This window comes from Pelodiscus sinensis, chromosome 9, assembly GCF_049634645.1.
Source record: "Pelodiscus sinensis isolate JC-2024 chromosome 9, ASM4963464v1, whole genome shotgun sequence".
Taxonomy (NCBI): Eukaryota; Metazoa; Chordata; order Testudines; family Trionychidae; genus Pelodiscus; species Pelodiscus sinensis.
Genome location: NC_134719.1, coordinates 10,286,297 through 10,302,615, shown reverse-complemented (window position 1 = coordinate 10,302,615; position 16,319 = coordinate 10,286,297). Strand labels below are relative to the sequence as shown.

Sequence of the window (16,319 nt, the reverse complement as noted above, 5' to 3'; positions counted from 1 at the left end):
TTAGGAACTTTTTCCTAGAGTCCAACCTAATCTCCCTTGCTGCAATGTAAACCTGTTGCTTCTTATCCTAATGTTCCAGTTCTAGGAATCCATGAGCTACCCAGAGGCTAACCTAAGTGTTAGTGTCTAGTCTACAGGAGCACTGTCAGAGACTGTCGGCATGCAGCAGAACCAAATCTCTCCAACGGGGCTTGAATGATCTCACATATGCTGGAGAGATGTTAGAACCACGTGCTGACAGAGAACTGGGGGTGGTAATTTACAGTTTTAGATAGAAATGGTGCCATAAAAAAAATTCCAGTTTTTCCTTACCAGTATTTTGGATCTGTTTCTTGTTCAGCTTTCCAGCTAAAGTGGTTTGGATCCATTTACATAGGGTACATCTACACGTCAAGTGAGATGCTATACTTCCCAGCTTGAGGAAACATATTCACTCTGATCTGTTCTGATCAACTGAGTGAGCTAAAGTCACAGAAGGGAGGGACCAGGCATGCAAAGTCCATGGCTAGAGTTTGACAGAATCATACTTGGGGTTGCTGTGGCCACACTAGCCTGTAAGTTCTATCAGAACTTGTGCAGATATGTTTCCTCAAGATGGAAATTACAGCCTCAGTGTAGTTAGTTTAAAAAAAAAGGGCAAATGAGTGTTGAAATAGATGTTGTGTTTATTAGGAGAAATTGCTCAATACCCTACAAACCCCATCTGAAGAGTCACACTTTTCTTTGAGGGCAAGCCTCTTTCCCTGTGCCATGAACCAACATCACAGCTCCTTCAGCCATAGTAAAGCTAAATGTGGAATTAACATAGGACGTCCCATCACTCCACTGACCTGGAGAAGACACAAGCAGCATAACTTTACCAAGAGCAGTCAGGCACAAAACACATGATAAGATGTACACAGGTTTGCTGTGTACAGATTTGGTCCCCACCTCCCTATAAAAAGAATAAATATCATAGTAGTGGATGAGATACATACAGTTGTGGATTAGGAGTTTGTGGGGTCTTGGACCACAGCAAGAAAGGGACCCCTCCTGCCACCATCTCTCCCCCGCCAGGGAAATGGGGTCTTATGTCCTATATGGACTCCCCAAATCCTATCACTAATTCAGACTTTGACTCTAGCTGAGGCACTCAATCAGGGCTGAATTACCCAATAGGCAGACTAAGTACGTGCTTAGGGCACCAGCAAAGAGATTTTACAGTACAGTATTGTTTTTATTTTGAATTACATATGGGGGAGCACCATAATCTTTTCAGTGCTTAGGGCCTCTACAGGTCTTGATCCAGCCCTGCACTCAGTAGCTACAGAGATGTGGGCAGGATTTGTCTCTAATTAATTAGGAAACTTTGTTTCATTGTAAAGAGAGACTCCAATCATTGGGCCAGATGTCATAAGACCTGGCTTTAAGTCTTTTCTCTACAGTTACCTTTGTTTTTTTGGGAGAAGTTTATCTGCTTGATTTTTACATGAAGTGGCCATTAAACACCAATGACTAAATGTCAAATGATGATAAATTAACATCAGGTCAGGATTCCGATTCCATTTCCAGAGGGGTTTTTTGTGAGTCTCCTGAAAAGTTTGCAAAACAAATCAAGTAAATGTGGGAGGGCAGCAGATTAATGTAACAAACAAGCCAACAATATGTAATATTAATAGTGTGGTAACAAATTAATTTTAAGTTCCAAAATTTATTAAAGGACATTTTTATTCACAAAAAATATACAATATTGGTAATCTTACTTTTAAAGAAACATTGTCAAGTAGGGTTCATCTTTGATAAACCAGTTATTTTTATATTGAAATATTGAAATATTTTTAGAAAAACTAGTTACTATCAAAACTAACAACCTAACCTGAAAACACAAAATCATCTCTAAGAAAGTTTACACAAAACAACAAAATGGCAGAGTGGTAAATAATGAAAAAAACAGGTCACTGATACAGAGCAATCTGGCTTACTTTGTAAAATGGGTGCAAACAAACTATGCACTGTAATACAGCTAAATGTAAACCTATGTATCTAGGAACAATGAATGTCGGTCATACTTACACAATGGAGGACTTTATCCTGGCAAGCAATGACTCTGACAAACATCAGGGTGTTCTGGTTTTTATCGGCTCCAAGTATGGTACCGTAGCCAAATAGGCTCCAGATGCATAACAAGGGGAATCCTGAGTAGCAGAGAGGTTATTTTACCTCTGTATTTGGGAATGGTGCAACCACTGCCAGAATACTGTCTCCAATTCTGGTGTCCAGAGTTCAAGAAAATGGTGATTAAATTGCAAATGGTTCAAAGCAGAGTCATGAGAATGATTAAGGGTTAGAAAACATACCTTATAGTGTGCGTGCCAACAAGAGGTGCAAATGGCCATACCTGTGAACACTCAGGTAAATAAAACCTCTGGCAGCTCTCCCAGCATTAACCTTGGAAAAACCCATTAGACCTGCAGGCTGCTTATTGCCCACTCCTGGATAGGGAGAATGTGCCTCCATGGCCATCAATTGTTGCAAACTTCTCATTACAGGGTAAAGTTTATCCTGTGCAGAGACTTGCACAAAATCCTACTTGAGAACTTAAGTGTTGCATATGTCTTATGAGGGGTTCTCTGCAAGAGGGGTGAATTTCACCCAAAATAATTAGTCTCCCTGTTTCTCTTCCAAACTGTCTTTGAGAGTTCAAAGACAATTCAACTATTAACTCTAAAGAGTGCAAAAAACAACAACACAGGAGTCAATGGTGATAATTAGAAAGCAACTAAAGGAGCAATTAGATCAACAAAAAATATGGAAACCTCTGCTGTAGACTATAAAATGTCAATTAAAAGTTGTACATCAAGACCCCAACTCTACAATCCACATAGACCTTTGCACTGCCTGTTTTTGCAATGTTCTACCTTAGGGACACACACGCCTGGTGTTCACCTGCCTTGGGCTGGTGGGAGTTAAGTAACAAACGAAGAGATTGGCAGTATGAAGAAGTTACTCACTTTTGTGCAGTAATGATGGTTCTTCGAGATGTGTGTCCCCGTGGGTGCTCCACTGTTGGTGTTGGGCTGGCACCGCAGCTCAGAGTTTTGATGAGCAGTCATCAGCCAGACCGCACATGTGTGGCTTGCGCCTCAGGCTGTTCACGCCTCTTGGTCTCTTGCGTGGTCCAGCTCCCGCCAGTTCCTCAAGTCCGCCCCGGTATCTGGAAGATATAATAGAGAATCTGAAGTGGGGAGGAGGGTGGGCAGTGCAGCACCCACCAGGGCACACATCTCGAAGAACCACCATTACTGCACGAAGGTGAGTAACTTCCTCTTCTTCTTTGAGTAGTGTCCCCATGGGTGCTCCACTGTTGGTGAATATGTAGCAAGACTAATAGAAGGTGGATCTTGGATTCATGGTCTGAATATGGTAGATAGGACTGTGGAGGCCACAGCTGTATCTTGTGCCTGAGAGTGCAAAATTGCATAATGTCTCATGAAGGTATCGTTGGTGGACCGTGTCGCCACCTGAAAATACCTTTACGGGGAACCCCATGTAGAAATGTTGTTGATGTTGCCATAGCCGTGGTAGAATGTGCTCTTGGGATCTGAGGCAGAGGTTGTTTCTTAGAGTATAACACTGCTTAATGCATGCTACCACGAGGTTGGAAATCCTCTGTGATGATAGGGGTTTCCCTTTTGTACGCTCAGAAATTGAGACAAATAAACGAACCAATTTACGAAAGGGTTTGGTTCTGTCTATGTAAAATGCTAACGCTCTGCGCACATCGAGGAGATGAGACTTAGCCTCGGCTGTCATTTGGTGCGGTTTTGGGTAGAAGATGGGAAGCATGATTGGTTCATTAAGGTGAAAATCAGAATATATTTTGGGAATGAAGGATGGGTGAGGACGTAGAACATGCCTGTCTTTACTGAAGATGGTGTATGGTGGAGTCGCCATTAGGGCTGCCAACTTGCTTACGCTGCGGGCAGAAGTGATTGCTAATAGAAAAATCACCTTCAGTGACATCATATGCAAAGAACAGTTAGCGAAAGGTTCAAAGGGGGCGTGGATTAAAGTGTTCAACACCATTTCCAAGTTCCACAAAGGCAGTGGTCGTCTGTGTAGTGGGTATAGGTTAGCAAGACCCTGTAAGAACCTCCTTGTAGTGGGGTGTGCAAAGACCTTTTATAGATTGATGAAAGACAGTAATGGCAGCCAAGTGCACCTTTACTGATGTGAAGGCAAGGCTGGAGTCTGTAAGAGATAAAGTGTAGTCCAGAATATTTTCCAAGGATGCTGAAGTTGGTTCTAGATTATAATCAGAACACCAATGTCAGAATCTACACCATTTGTGCAGGTAAGTGACTCGGGTAGATTGGTTTCTGCTGTTTAAGAGAACCTCCTTTACGCACTGTGAACATAGTAATTCTCCTTGGCGGAACCAAGAAGGAACCATGCTGTCAGTTTCAGGATGTGTGGCCGAGGGGAAAGTAGGGTTCCTGACCTCTGAGTCAGAAGATAGTGATGTAGAGTAAAATGGTAGGGAGGTCGAGGAGACATTCAATAGAGGTAGGGAAACTATGCCTGTCATGGCCAGAATGGTGCTATGAGTATTACCGTGGCTCTGTCCTTGCGGATCTTCTCCAGGACTCTGAAGTTGAGAAGAATGGGAGGAAATATGTATAGAAGAGGTCCCCTCCAGGATCAGAGAAAGGCATCTCCCAGGGATCCATGTCCGATGCCTGCTCTGGAGCAGTACTGATGACATTTCCTGTTTCTGCTTGAGGCAAAAAGGTCTATTCCTCTCTATTTGGAGGAGGAGATACCCGCCTGTGCACTTGTCCTTTTTGATGGGAGTAAACCGTGGCAATTCAGTGTTGTAGGCATCAAAAGTGTAGGTGTGCACGAGTAACTACATATGTTGTAGCGGCCATATGACCCATTAGCTGAAGGCATGTGAGAATAGGGACCGTAGGACTCAGGGTGATAGTGGTAATAAGGTCTTGGATGGCTTGGAACCTCTGGGAGGGTAAGTAGGCTCTTTCTGCCACAGCGTCCAATTGGGCACCTATAAACTATATTTTGTGTGGGTGTCAAAGTCGACTTCTGTATATTGAGTAACAGGCCTAGAAGCTCAAATACCTTTTTTGTTGTAGAAATCATGCAAAGTGTTTCCTTTTCCAATGTGCCTTTGACAAGGTAATCATCCAGGTAAGGAAATACAATGAAGTGGTGTCTGTGTGGGTATGCTGCCACAACAGCCAGGGTCTTTGAGAAGACTCTGGGTGCAGAAGACCAAACGGAAGCACTCAATACTGGTAATGCTCTAGTCCCACTGTAAAACGAAGGAAGCACCTGTGTGTTGGGTGAATCATTGTGTAGAAATATGTCTTGCAGGTTGAGGGCCACAAACTAGTCTCCTTTGTCTAATGCCAGAATTATAGTCATCAGAGTAACCATTTTTAATCTTTGCTTGCGAAGATAATGGTTCAATCTGCGTAAGTCTAAGATAGGCCTCCATCCTCCTGTCTTTTTGGGGGTGAGGAAGTATTGTGAGTAAAATCATCTGCCCCAAAAATCTCTGGGGATGGTCTCTATTGCCCTGAGGTTGAGGAGGGATTGAACCTCTTGTCTGAGAAGGCTCTCATGAGAGGGGTCCCTGAAAAGGGATAGGGAAGTTGGGGAAGTTGGAGGTAGTTTGGTAAAGGGGACGGTATACCCTGCGGTGATTATCTTGATGACCCATCAGTCCGAGGTGATGGCCTTCCAGTGCTGTTGAAAGGGTTTCAGGCGGTGATGGAAGAGTGGACCGACGTGTGATGACTAGTGAGAGATGGGAAGATTTTGCTGGACCTCGACCAACAAGTCAAACCTGCTGCTTTCCATTCTGACTATTGGTGGTGCAGTTGTTCTGTTGATGCTTCCATTGTGGTTTCTGTCTGGTTTTGGGCTGGTCAAAGCCTGGTTGGTGGTATTTTTGGTACGGGAAGGATTGTTTTTTTAGTATGGGGGTGTAGCGTTTGCAATGATAGGGAGGTGTGTACATTCCTAATGTCTGTAAAGTTGTCCTTGAGTCCTTACTGGAATGCCCTTGAGTCCTTGACATCATCAGTCTTTTCAGCAAAAAGCTTTAATTTGTCAAAGGGAAGTTCCTCTACCTTTGACTGTAACTCCCTAGGAACTCCGGCAGATTGTAGCCATGATGTCCTTCTCATTACCACAGATGTAGCCATGGCTCTAGCTGCTCTTTCGGCCACGTCCAGAGCTATCTGTAGTGATATCCTAGAAGAAGTGGAGCCCTCTTGGACAATCGACTTTAGTATTGGACTCTCTGCATCTGGCAGATGTTCCATGAGGGCGGATAATTTTGAATAATTGTCAAAATTGAGATTAGACAAAAGTGCTGCATTAGCTATTCTGAGAAGGCGTGTGGCGGAGGAATAGAGTTTCCTACCAAAGAGGTCCATGCACTTGTTGTCCCTGTCATTGCTGGTTTTATGTTGAGGAAGCTTAGATCGGTGCTGAGCGGCATCGACAGCCAACAAGTTGGGTTGTGGTTGTACACATAGGAAGTCAGCCCCTTTCTGGGGGGACAAAGTACCTCTTTTCAGCCCTCTTATTAGTGGGGGGGGGCACGGAAGCAGGAGTCTGCCATATGTTGTCCGCCGACTCCATAAAAGCCTCATCTATTGGTATAGCAATTTTGCCGCTTTGGGAGGGCTGCAAATTTTTAAGGAGCCTGTGTTATTTTTGTGGCACCTCTGATAACTGAACGTCCTGTGTTGCAGCGACTCTCTTGAATAAGTCCTGGAATTGCCTGAGATCGTCAGGTGGAGACTGGTCCCCAGGTACGACAACCTCATCAGGAGATGATGAGGACTGACCCGTTGGAGAGACATCAGGTGGCTGTTCATCTATTTCTGAGAGGTGTGTCTCTTCTGGTTCTGAATACTGAGTTGTGGACTGGGGTCCTGGGGATGCAGGTGGTAATTGTTGAGCATAGTCCTGTTTAGGGGAAGCTGAAGATACTCAAGATCTGGGATAGTTTCAGCTTTGCATGTAGTGATCCCTTTGTTGATGATGGCTTTGAACAGAGTCGTGCCGAATAAAGTCAGCGGTGAACTGGGCTGTATCGACTGTATGGGGAAGAGTGTCTAGAAGAGACCGTATCTATAGTATACTCGTTTGTGTCTGTAGGGTGAAGGTGCAGGGGAGTATGATGCATACACCCAATATGGTGAAGGGGAAAGGTCATATCTAGACATGTATCTGCCATGTTGATACGCCCTCTCTCTATCTTCTCTGGTCAAGTATGGTGAGTGCGGTGGAGAAGATGGTGCTGGAGAGAAAGATAAAGGCTCCGTGATTAATTGTGCCTTAGGGTCAGACTTGTGAGATGCTTTCTTTAGGATTGGAGGTGTTGAAGGGCTGTATGGAGGTGACAAATGACCCGTTGATCTTGTGGGGGATGAAAGCAGCACCGAGCTCTCCTGTGCCGATGGTGACCATGCCGAGTCTGACCGTGCGGATGCAGCTGGTGCCAATGTGGTCAGTGATGGGTGTGCTGACGCCACTGATGCCAGTGGCAATGTGACCCTCAGTGCGCTGGGCACGATTGCAGACAGTGCCTGGTCGGCTGGTGCCGAGGAAGTCGGTGCCAATGTTGGTGCCAGTAGGTGCTTCGGCACCGATGGTGATGGCACCAATGTGTTTGGTGCAGTCACCGGCAGCCAAGCAATGGACAGTTACGGCAGTTGATGACACCAAAATAGGTTTTTTGCCATGATTTTGGCTCTGAAGCCGATTTTTACCTCGGCAAAGTAGTGCCAGAGATGTCTGGTTATACTCACTCTATGCGAAGATAGGGACCGAGCTGGAGATGGCCGTTTTCAGGCTGGGACAGCCAGTGGTGATGCAGCTCTCCTTTTCTGTGATGAAGGAGACTGCCGGATTGAGGCTGGCTTCAACATTTCTGCTGGTTGTAAGGCTTTGTCAAATAATATCATTTTAAGCCTCATCCCCCTATCCCGTCATGCCCTCACAGTGAGTTTGGCACAATGGGCGCACTTCTGCTGGGTATGCGCCTCACCAAGGCATTTGATGCACTCTGCGTGGCTGTCTGAGGCTGGCATGACGTCTTTACAAGTGACGCACTTCTTAAAACTCAGAGAGCCAGGCATTCTTACTACTAAGTCTAACTCTAACTAGGAATACAAGAAAATATATTTTTTTAATGAACTGCTAACTAACTATTAAGTAACTAACTAACAAAGAAACTGTGCCTAAGACACTAAATTAACTTTTTCTAACTCCTGACAGGAATCTGTGAGGAGGTCAAGCTCGTTCCATCTGTTACCATGGGTGGCAAAGAGAACTGGTGGGAGCCAGACCGTGAGAAAGATCAAAAGGCACAAACGGCCTGAGGCACAAGCCACACATGCGTGATCTGGTTGATGACTGTTCATCAAAATGCTGAGCTGCAGCACCGGAATAAGCCCGACATCAACAGTGGAGCACCTATGGGGAAACTACTCAAAGAAGAACCTCCTATTTGTATTGCTGCTGCAGTGCACAGGAGCCCCAATCAGAATCAGGGCCCTCCTCTACTAGCTGCTCATACAGTAGGCATGCATAATTGAACAGTTGCTTTTAGTACAGAAATTATGTTTGAATGTAGTCTCTGGCCAGCCACTTAAATATGAAAAAGAATTATTAAAAAGTCCCATTCATTTCTCCAGAAGGAAGGGGAAGGTGACTGAAAGATTAAGATTTTGGATTACATGTTGGTGGCAGCATCCGCCAGGATAAATCAAGAGGCTACAGCCTAAGGTATATTCTGAAACCTGGTTCTTAATGGAGTAATAGCTAGCTTAAGTATCATGTAAGAATTGGAGAATGTTGAAATTTGATTTGAAACAAAAACATTTAAAATGGCTTAATGCATCAACTCACACTCACTCTACACAGCAGTGAAAGAGCATTCTCTTTATGTGCTACACAGAGCCAACTATTTAGAAAGGCCTCCTTAAATTTGTAGGTAAGCAACATAATCTGAAAATACTGTAACTTTTAAAAGCTATTTACACAACAATATTTATACTGAGTTAGAAGATAGGTTAATTGGTAATTTGACAAGACAAATGGTGATGTTTACCCAGTTACATTGCTGGATCCTGCATGGATCAGGGAAAGGAGGAAGTTAAAATGTTTTCCCTAACTCCATGTTGGAGCAATACTTCAGCATCCTTGTCTAAGGACCACAGGTTTATGTGGAGCTACATTTATAACTTCTCTATACTAAATGGAAGGAACACCTTTAGGGATGAGTGGACAGTCTATTTTATACGACTCATCCTGTCTCTGGCCTTCCTGAAAATACCTAAGAGACAATTAGTGCCAGCTAAGGGAAAAATCCCTGAACCTATACATTCTTCTCAGAAAAACCAGAGCTCTCTTCAAACTCTTGGTATTTGCAGGTTTAATTCGGGTCTAAACACTGCTGTACCTGATTTCATCTGTGAGTTCAGTACTTTTGCTAAGAAGATGAACAGCAGGAGAAAGGTTAATGTATACAGGCAGTCCCCGGGTTACATGGATCCGACTTACATCGGATCCCTACTTACAAACGGGGTGAGGCAACCCTGCACTAGCTGCTTCCCTCCAGCAGACCAGGGAGATGCGAAGCTAGAGCCCCCCTCCCCCCAGCAGACCAGGGAGACGCGGAGCGGCTTTTCTCAGCAGACACCTCAGCTTGAGAATAAAGGACTGAGGGAAGTGAGGTGTGGGAAAATAAAACTGAGCTCTGGAGAAATGTTTGGCTAGAGTTTCCCCTACAATATGTACCAGTTCCGACTTACATACAAATTCAACTTAAGAACAAACCTACAGTCCCTATCTTGTACGTAACCCAGGGACTGCCTGTATATGTAAAAGTGACTAGTTTTGATGGTATGAGTTTCTGACCATAAAAATGCTAGGTGGAGTGTGAATATTGTTGTAGTCAACTATACTGTGACACAATTGGATGACAATCTGCATTAGAGCTAACATTCACAGTCTATTAGCTGTTAGCAATGACTGTCCTATGTCCCATGCCTTTAACAGCCTGACCTCCTGAATTGTCTGAACATTACTTCTGCATCATTAATTTGTCATATTTGCTGTTATTAGTCTCATTTTGCTAATCCCACAGATGGCATGAAATCAGATAAGTAATTCTATCACTACTAAACTAGAAAATAAAGCTGTAACCAGGATTTAAATATTTAGGGCCTATTTCTTTGCTGCCTTGCACTGTTGCACACTGTGTAGTCATCCCTATGCAAAGTGGATGTAATATTCTACCATTCTTATCTGTAGGATGTTACTCCTGCTTTGCAATCCCATTGCACGGGTAAAAGTTACCTCATAAGATGCCATTACAGTCCCTTTATATTGCTCTTGTAGAATAATGAAGGCCAAAATGCCTCAAGGTTTTTCCTTCAGCAGCACAAATGGTCTTATGCTGCCCTCCTGTGTAGTCACTTGTGCAAGGGTATGTTGGGAGCATGGCTAGTGAAGGAGTGGATGGTGGTAATTTTGGGCTGTGAGGCGGGTCCACTGGCTAAAAACTATCTGAAGACAAGTTTTAAGTATAGAGATATGTTGATTGGCACAGTATTTCTTTAAGGATCACTAAGAGAGGACTGCTGAACATCTGAAACAGCTGTAATGTCTTTAAGGCTCGTACAAGTACCTATTCATAATAGGTATGTCTAAAATATAAAATGTGTCTAAATATAAAATGTTAGTTTACATAATACGTTGGACTGAACACAAAAAGAACACAATTAAAAACATGGGAGGAAAATTACTTGAAGTTTGTTCAGAATGGGGAGAGGAGTTATACTTTCCATTAACAACTGTTAAAAATAAAATTTGTTTCAGATTTCTGAGGAGTGGAAGAGAGCACAGTGGATGTACAGTGCTACAAATCTTCATTAAAATAAGAGAAGGACTCATTTATTCCTGCTGACAATACAACTTCATTTAAGTGAGGCTAAATTACTCAGTTTTCTCAATATGAAAATGACTTAACAACATTTAAGTACAGGGGAAAACAACCAATTTATTTTAATATCTTGTGGTAAGGAAGGATGTTAAGCATTAATGTGAAATTTCTAATGTCCCTGATGTATGCAGTATTCTTCATATAGGAGGAAGGAGGTAAGAATGTAAGCTGAGCTATTTCACTAAGTGAGGACGGCTGAACATCTGAAAAACCTGTAATGTCTGAGTCATCTTCTTGTACACCAAAGCCAACTACCTGAAAATTCAAAGAGCAGAGAGTTACCAAGAAGACAGTAAAAGTTTGGATGCTTAAGATCTAGACTAAGAGTGAGTCGTTTTAGGTATGTTTTAGCGAAACATTTAAGTTTTAATTTGTATTAATGGACTTTTAATAACTATAGCAATGGAGATCAAATTAAGAGTGTATATATATATATATATACTGTAATGAGAGGTATCCAGGGGTGAAAGGAACTTAAATTTCTTATAGGTACTGTCCTATCATGACCCACCCCTCCTTGGGGAGGACCTCAGGACAGAGGGAGGGTTTTGCGATACAACAGTACCAATAAGAAATTTAAATATGAGGTGGAGTGTGGGGGGCTCGGGGCAGAGGTTTGGGTTATGGGTCAGTGCAGGCTTCAGGCTGGGGATGTGGAGAGATGTAGGAGTCAGGGTTGGGCTGTATGGGGGGCTCAAGGCAGGGGGTTGTAGTGAATTGAGGGAGGGAGAGTGTGTGGTGGGCCCTGGGGCTGGACCAGGATGGGACCAGGTGCAGCAGTCTGGCAGCTGTGGCTGGATGCTGGGTCGATTCTGCCTCCCTAGCTATCCCCGACGCAATAGGAACAGGTCCAAGGGCAGGCCACTGTGCCAAATGGGGGCTGCTGCCAACTCCTCTCCTGGAATCCCAGACTGTCAGGCCTTCCCCAGGATCTGGGCCAAGACTGGTCTTCTGCAGCTGTGGCCAGACAGAGGCCACTTCTGCCTCCCCCCATAGCAGAAGCGAAGCTAGGGCCGGGCCACCTCTGCAGGAGCAGGGTCGCTGCCAGCCTCTCCCATAGCTGATGGGAGGGCTAGACAATGGGACCTTCCCCAAGGCTAGGGTTGGGCTGCTGCAGTCACATTCCCTCTGGCTGGACAAGGGCCCATGCCGCTCCACGGACTCCCATGCATGACAGAAGCGAGGCTGGGGCTGGGCCACCACAGGCAGTATTGGTCACGGCAACCCTGGCTGGACAAGGGCTGATGCCACCCGCTGCACCCCATGCCCCCGGCCAGACAGGAACTGATGCTGCCCCCCACAGGGCCAGGCTGGGCACTGGGGCCAGATGGGGAATGCCACCACCCTCTCTCAATTGCACACACTCCCAGCCAGCCCTTTTAAGTTGTTTGTTTCCCTCCTCTGGCTGCTGCTATTGCAGCAGAGCAGAGTGCCCCAGCCAGCTCTTGCTGGAGCACAGCCAGCTCTTACTGGAGCAGCAATCCAGGGTGCCCCCCTTTACTTTTACCTCTGGATATGAGTGCAGCACATGTAGGCCAGGTCTACTAGACCCAGTAGCTCAGCTTAAGGTATGTAAATCCAGCTACTTGTAATATGTAGCTGGAGTCGGCTTACCTTAAGTCAAGCTAGGCAGTATCTCCATGGCAGGAGGCCAGCAGGAGCAAACACTCCTATTGGCTTCCCTTAGTCCTAGAAAGAGGAGGCGTACCAGCCACTGGCGGGAGCCACCCTCTGAGTTTGATTTAGTGAGTCTTAACTAGACTCACTAAATCTAACTCCAGAAGATCAATTGTGGCAGCAGCATAGACTTATCTGAGCTAACTTTGATCTAACTAGCTCAAATAACAAGAGCAGTGAAGCCACAGCAGCATGGGATAGCCCCTGAAATAGATTTCTAGGATGGATATTCACAGCTTGTCCTACCAGGGCTTCACTGTTATGCTAGCTTGAGAATTAAACTAACTCTAGTATGTCTGACCTTGCTACAGTCACACCTTTGATTCCAGGGCAGGCATACCCACAGGCTTTGACTTATTCCTCATACTAGGAACACTTTTAAGATTAATTTCTCTCCTCCAATATGGGATTCAAAGCAATAACAAGAGTTTAGATATCAGTAACTATAGGAAATGTTATTTTCAATTCTATCATATAAATATTTTTTAAAAGGCGAAGGTTGTTCATTCTGCGAGGTCCTAAAAATTAGTATGGATGTTACCATTTCTGGTATGAAGCAATCTCATTTAACATCTTGATTATTCCAAATATACTCACATGTATACTGAGTGCTTTCCTTTCTTTGCCTCTATGAGCTTGGAACCAGTCAATTAGCTCTGATTTAGTCAGTGATTTTAGTGCTTCAACCTAAAATACACAAGAGTACACATTCCAAACTTCCAAATATCACACAGATATTCTAATTCCCAAAAGCTGAACAATAGTTTGAACCGATTAGTCTTCTGCCCTTGTTCTCCAATTCCATCCCAGAAAGAGAAGTTACTCACTCTGTGCAGTAACAATGTTCTTCGAGATGTGTGCACCCGTGGGTGCTCCACTGTTGGTGTCAGGCTCATCCCAGCACCACAGATCTGAGATTTTTTACAGCAGTGTCTAGTCAAGCTGTTCATGCACGGGAGGAGCACAGTGTTCCTACCTTTGAAGTTAGCACCAACTCCTCTCTGTTTCTTCTTTGACGCCCTCCTGGCAAGTTGTTAGTGCTCAAAGAAGTGGGGAAGAAGGTGGGTATGGAGCACCCTATGGGGACACACATCTTGAAGAATCATTGTTACTGCACAAAGTGAATAACTTCTCTTTCTTCTTCAAATGATGTCCCCATGGGTGCTCTACTGTTAGTGACTGTGTAGCAGTGCCCAGTTAGATGGTAGGTGGGCTTCGTCTAGTTGTTGCAGGCCGTGGAGAGGATTGCGGTAGCTACTGCAGTATCCATTGTCGAACATGGTGGAATCACGTAGTGTTTCATGAACGTGTGATTAGATGACCATGTGGCTGCTCGACGTATTTCTTGGAGTGATGCTCCCCTGAGGAATGCTGTTGATGTTGCCATTACTCTGGTGGAATGAGTTTTGGGAGTCATTGGTAGTGCTCTATTCTGCAGTGAGTAGCAGGTGGTAATACAGGATGTTATCAATTTTGATATGTGCTGGGAAGAAAGTGGTTGTCCCTTGGACCTTTCAGCTGTAGATCTGAGTAGTCTCTATGGGTATTTCTACACTTGCCCCCTAGTTCGAACTTGTGCAATGAGGAGTAACAGTTAATTCGAGGGAAGGGTTTTGGATTGGACTACCGCGTCTACAAGTGGCGAGTTAATTCAGGCTACTGGCTTTTTAGAATGGCGACCAGCCGCGAATATGCTAATCAAGCGCGGGATATTTAAATATCCCGCACTTCATTAGCAACTTCGGTATGCTTCATTTGCCGCCCTAGTTCGAACAAGGGGGCAAATGTAGACATACCCTATGATAGCCGAAAAGACTGCATCCTAGGTAGAAGGCAAGGGCCCTTCTCACATCCAGCGTGTGTAATATGGCTTCGTCCCTGGAGAGATGCAGTTTCGGGTAGAAAGTGGGAACTATGGGTTCATTGATATGAAATTTAGAACAAACTATGGGTAGGAAGGAGGGGTGGAGTTGCAGAATAAGTTTATGTTTGTGAAAGGTCATGTATGGAGGTTAAGACATGAGAGCCGCGAGTTCACTAGCCCTCCTTGCAGATGTGATTGCCAAAAGGAACAGCATTTTCATGGTGAAAAAGGTAAGTGATGAAGTTGCCATTGGCTTGAAGGGTGGTTTTGTAAGCGAGTGGAGAACCAGCTCTAAATCCCAGGAGGCAGGTACAGGTGAAGGTTCTGTAGACCCTTTCAAAACCTCTTAGAGATAGGGTACGCAAATATAGAGAATCCAACTATACGGGGGTGAAAGGCAGTGATCGTGGCCAGGTAAACTCGGGAGTGATGAAAGAAATAAATGTTGTTAAAACAAAAGGAAAAAATATGTAGTACTTGAAAGACTAACAAGATAGTTTATTAGGTGATGAGCTTTCGTGGGGCAGACCCACTTCTTCAGATCATATTCTGAAAGTGAATTGGCATGACCATATATAACAAAGGAATACAATGAAGAAAGTAACACATTATAAACTAACAAATCAGATATTAGAACAGAAGGTTGGGGGTAAGGGGCAAGGAAGAGAGAAGGAAGAAGGAAATAGCTTAATGAAAGTCAATAAGTGGCTAATCTGGAGTTACTACGACTATCAATAGGGGTACGTCTAAACTACATGGCTCCGTCGATGGAGCCATGTAGATTTGTTTTTTTGGCAAAGGTAAATTAAGCCGTGATTTAAATAATCATTTACATTTACATGGCTTCATTTACATTTACATGGCTGCCGCGCTGAGCCGACAAACAGCTGATCAGCTGTTTGTCCGCTCAGCGCGCTAGTCTGGACGCTCCCCTGCCGACATCAAAGCCCTTTGTTGGCAACCCCGGTAAACCCCGGAACGAGGTGTACCGGTAGTTCGGATTAGAAAGCCTAATCCGAACTACCTACTCCATGCCGCGTGTAGCCGCGGGCACGGAGTCCGAACTATCGGGGCTTTAAAAATGGCGGCGCCCGGTAAGATGCAAATGAAGCCCGGGCTTCATTTGCAACCTCGGTTGCCTACATTAACCACCCTAGTTCGAACTAGGGTGGTAGTGTAGACATACCCTCTTACGCAGCCTGACTGGACACTGCTGTAAAAATCTCTGGTCCGTGGTGCCAGGACGAGACCGACACCAACAGTGGAACACCCACAGGGACATGACTCAAAGAAGAACCTATAGTGACAGCAAAATGTAAGTACCGAAAATAAGAGTTAATGACAGAAACACTTGCTGTTGCTTATGAAGTGGAATTGCAACAAGATTCTATGAATTTTGAAAATATGGTTTGAGTTATAACTACAGGTTGAACTTCTTTAGTTCAGCATCCTTGGGACCTGACCAGTGCCGAACCATCGAAGGTCAATACTATCTAGCAGCATTACCAACATTTTCACTGCTTACTGGGCTCTTAAAGACATTTAAGGGTAAATTTGAGCTAAATAACAGCACAGAACACTGAGAGCCACTAGGACTGTTAAACAAACTTTGTGGGACTGTGGGAAACTTGGCCACACCCATGAAAAGTGGACATCCAGCTAACTAAAATCATGCCAGACCACGAATGTTGCCAGACCAGAGAATGCCGGACTAGAGTGTTCAACCTGTACTATTCATCTTGACACATTTAA

At 44.4% G+C, this 16,319-nt stretch overlaps 1 protein-coding gene across 9 annotated transcripts in view; it reads right to left on the bottom strand.

Annotated features, from left to right (window-relative positions):
* Positions 1-694: 694 nt before the first annotated feature.
* LOC102458989 (nardilysin-like) overlaps positions 695-16,319 on the bottom strand; it is a 151,222-nt gene continuing 135,597 nt past the window's right edge. For 2 of the 9 annotated variants that reach the window (XM_075935996.1, XM_075936000.1), the window contains 2 exons: positions 13,301-13,390; positions 10,668-11,281 (listed from right to left, as the gene is read on the bottom strand). In XM_075935996.1, the coding sequence (XP_075792111.1) occupies positions 11,084-11,281; positions 13,301-13,390 (288 nt within the window). In that variant the 3' untranslated portion in view covers positions 10,668-11,083. Of the gene's footprint in view, positions 831-1,428; positions 1,572-2,052; positions 2,175-2,990; positions 3,194-10,667; positions 11,282-13,300; positions 13,391-16,319 lie in introns of those variants that run through there. The other 7 variants (XR_012905856.1, XR_012905857.1, XM_075935997.1 and 4 more) reach the window with 7 other exon arrangements.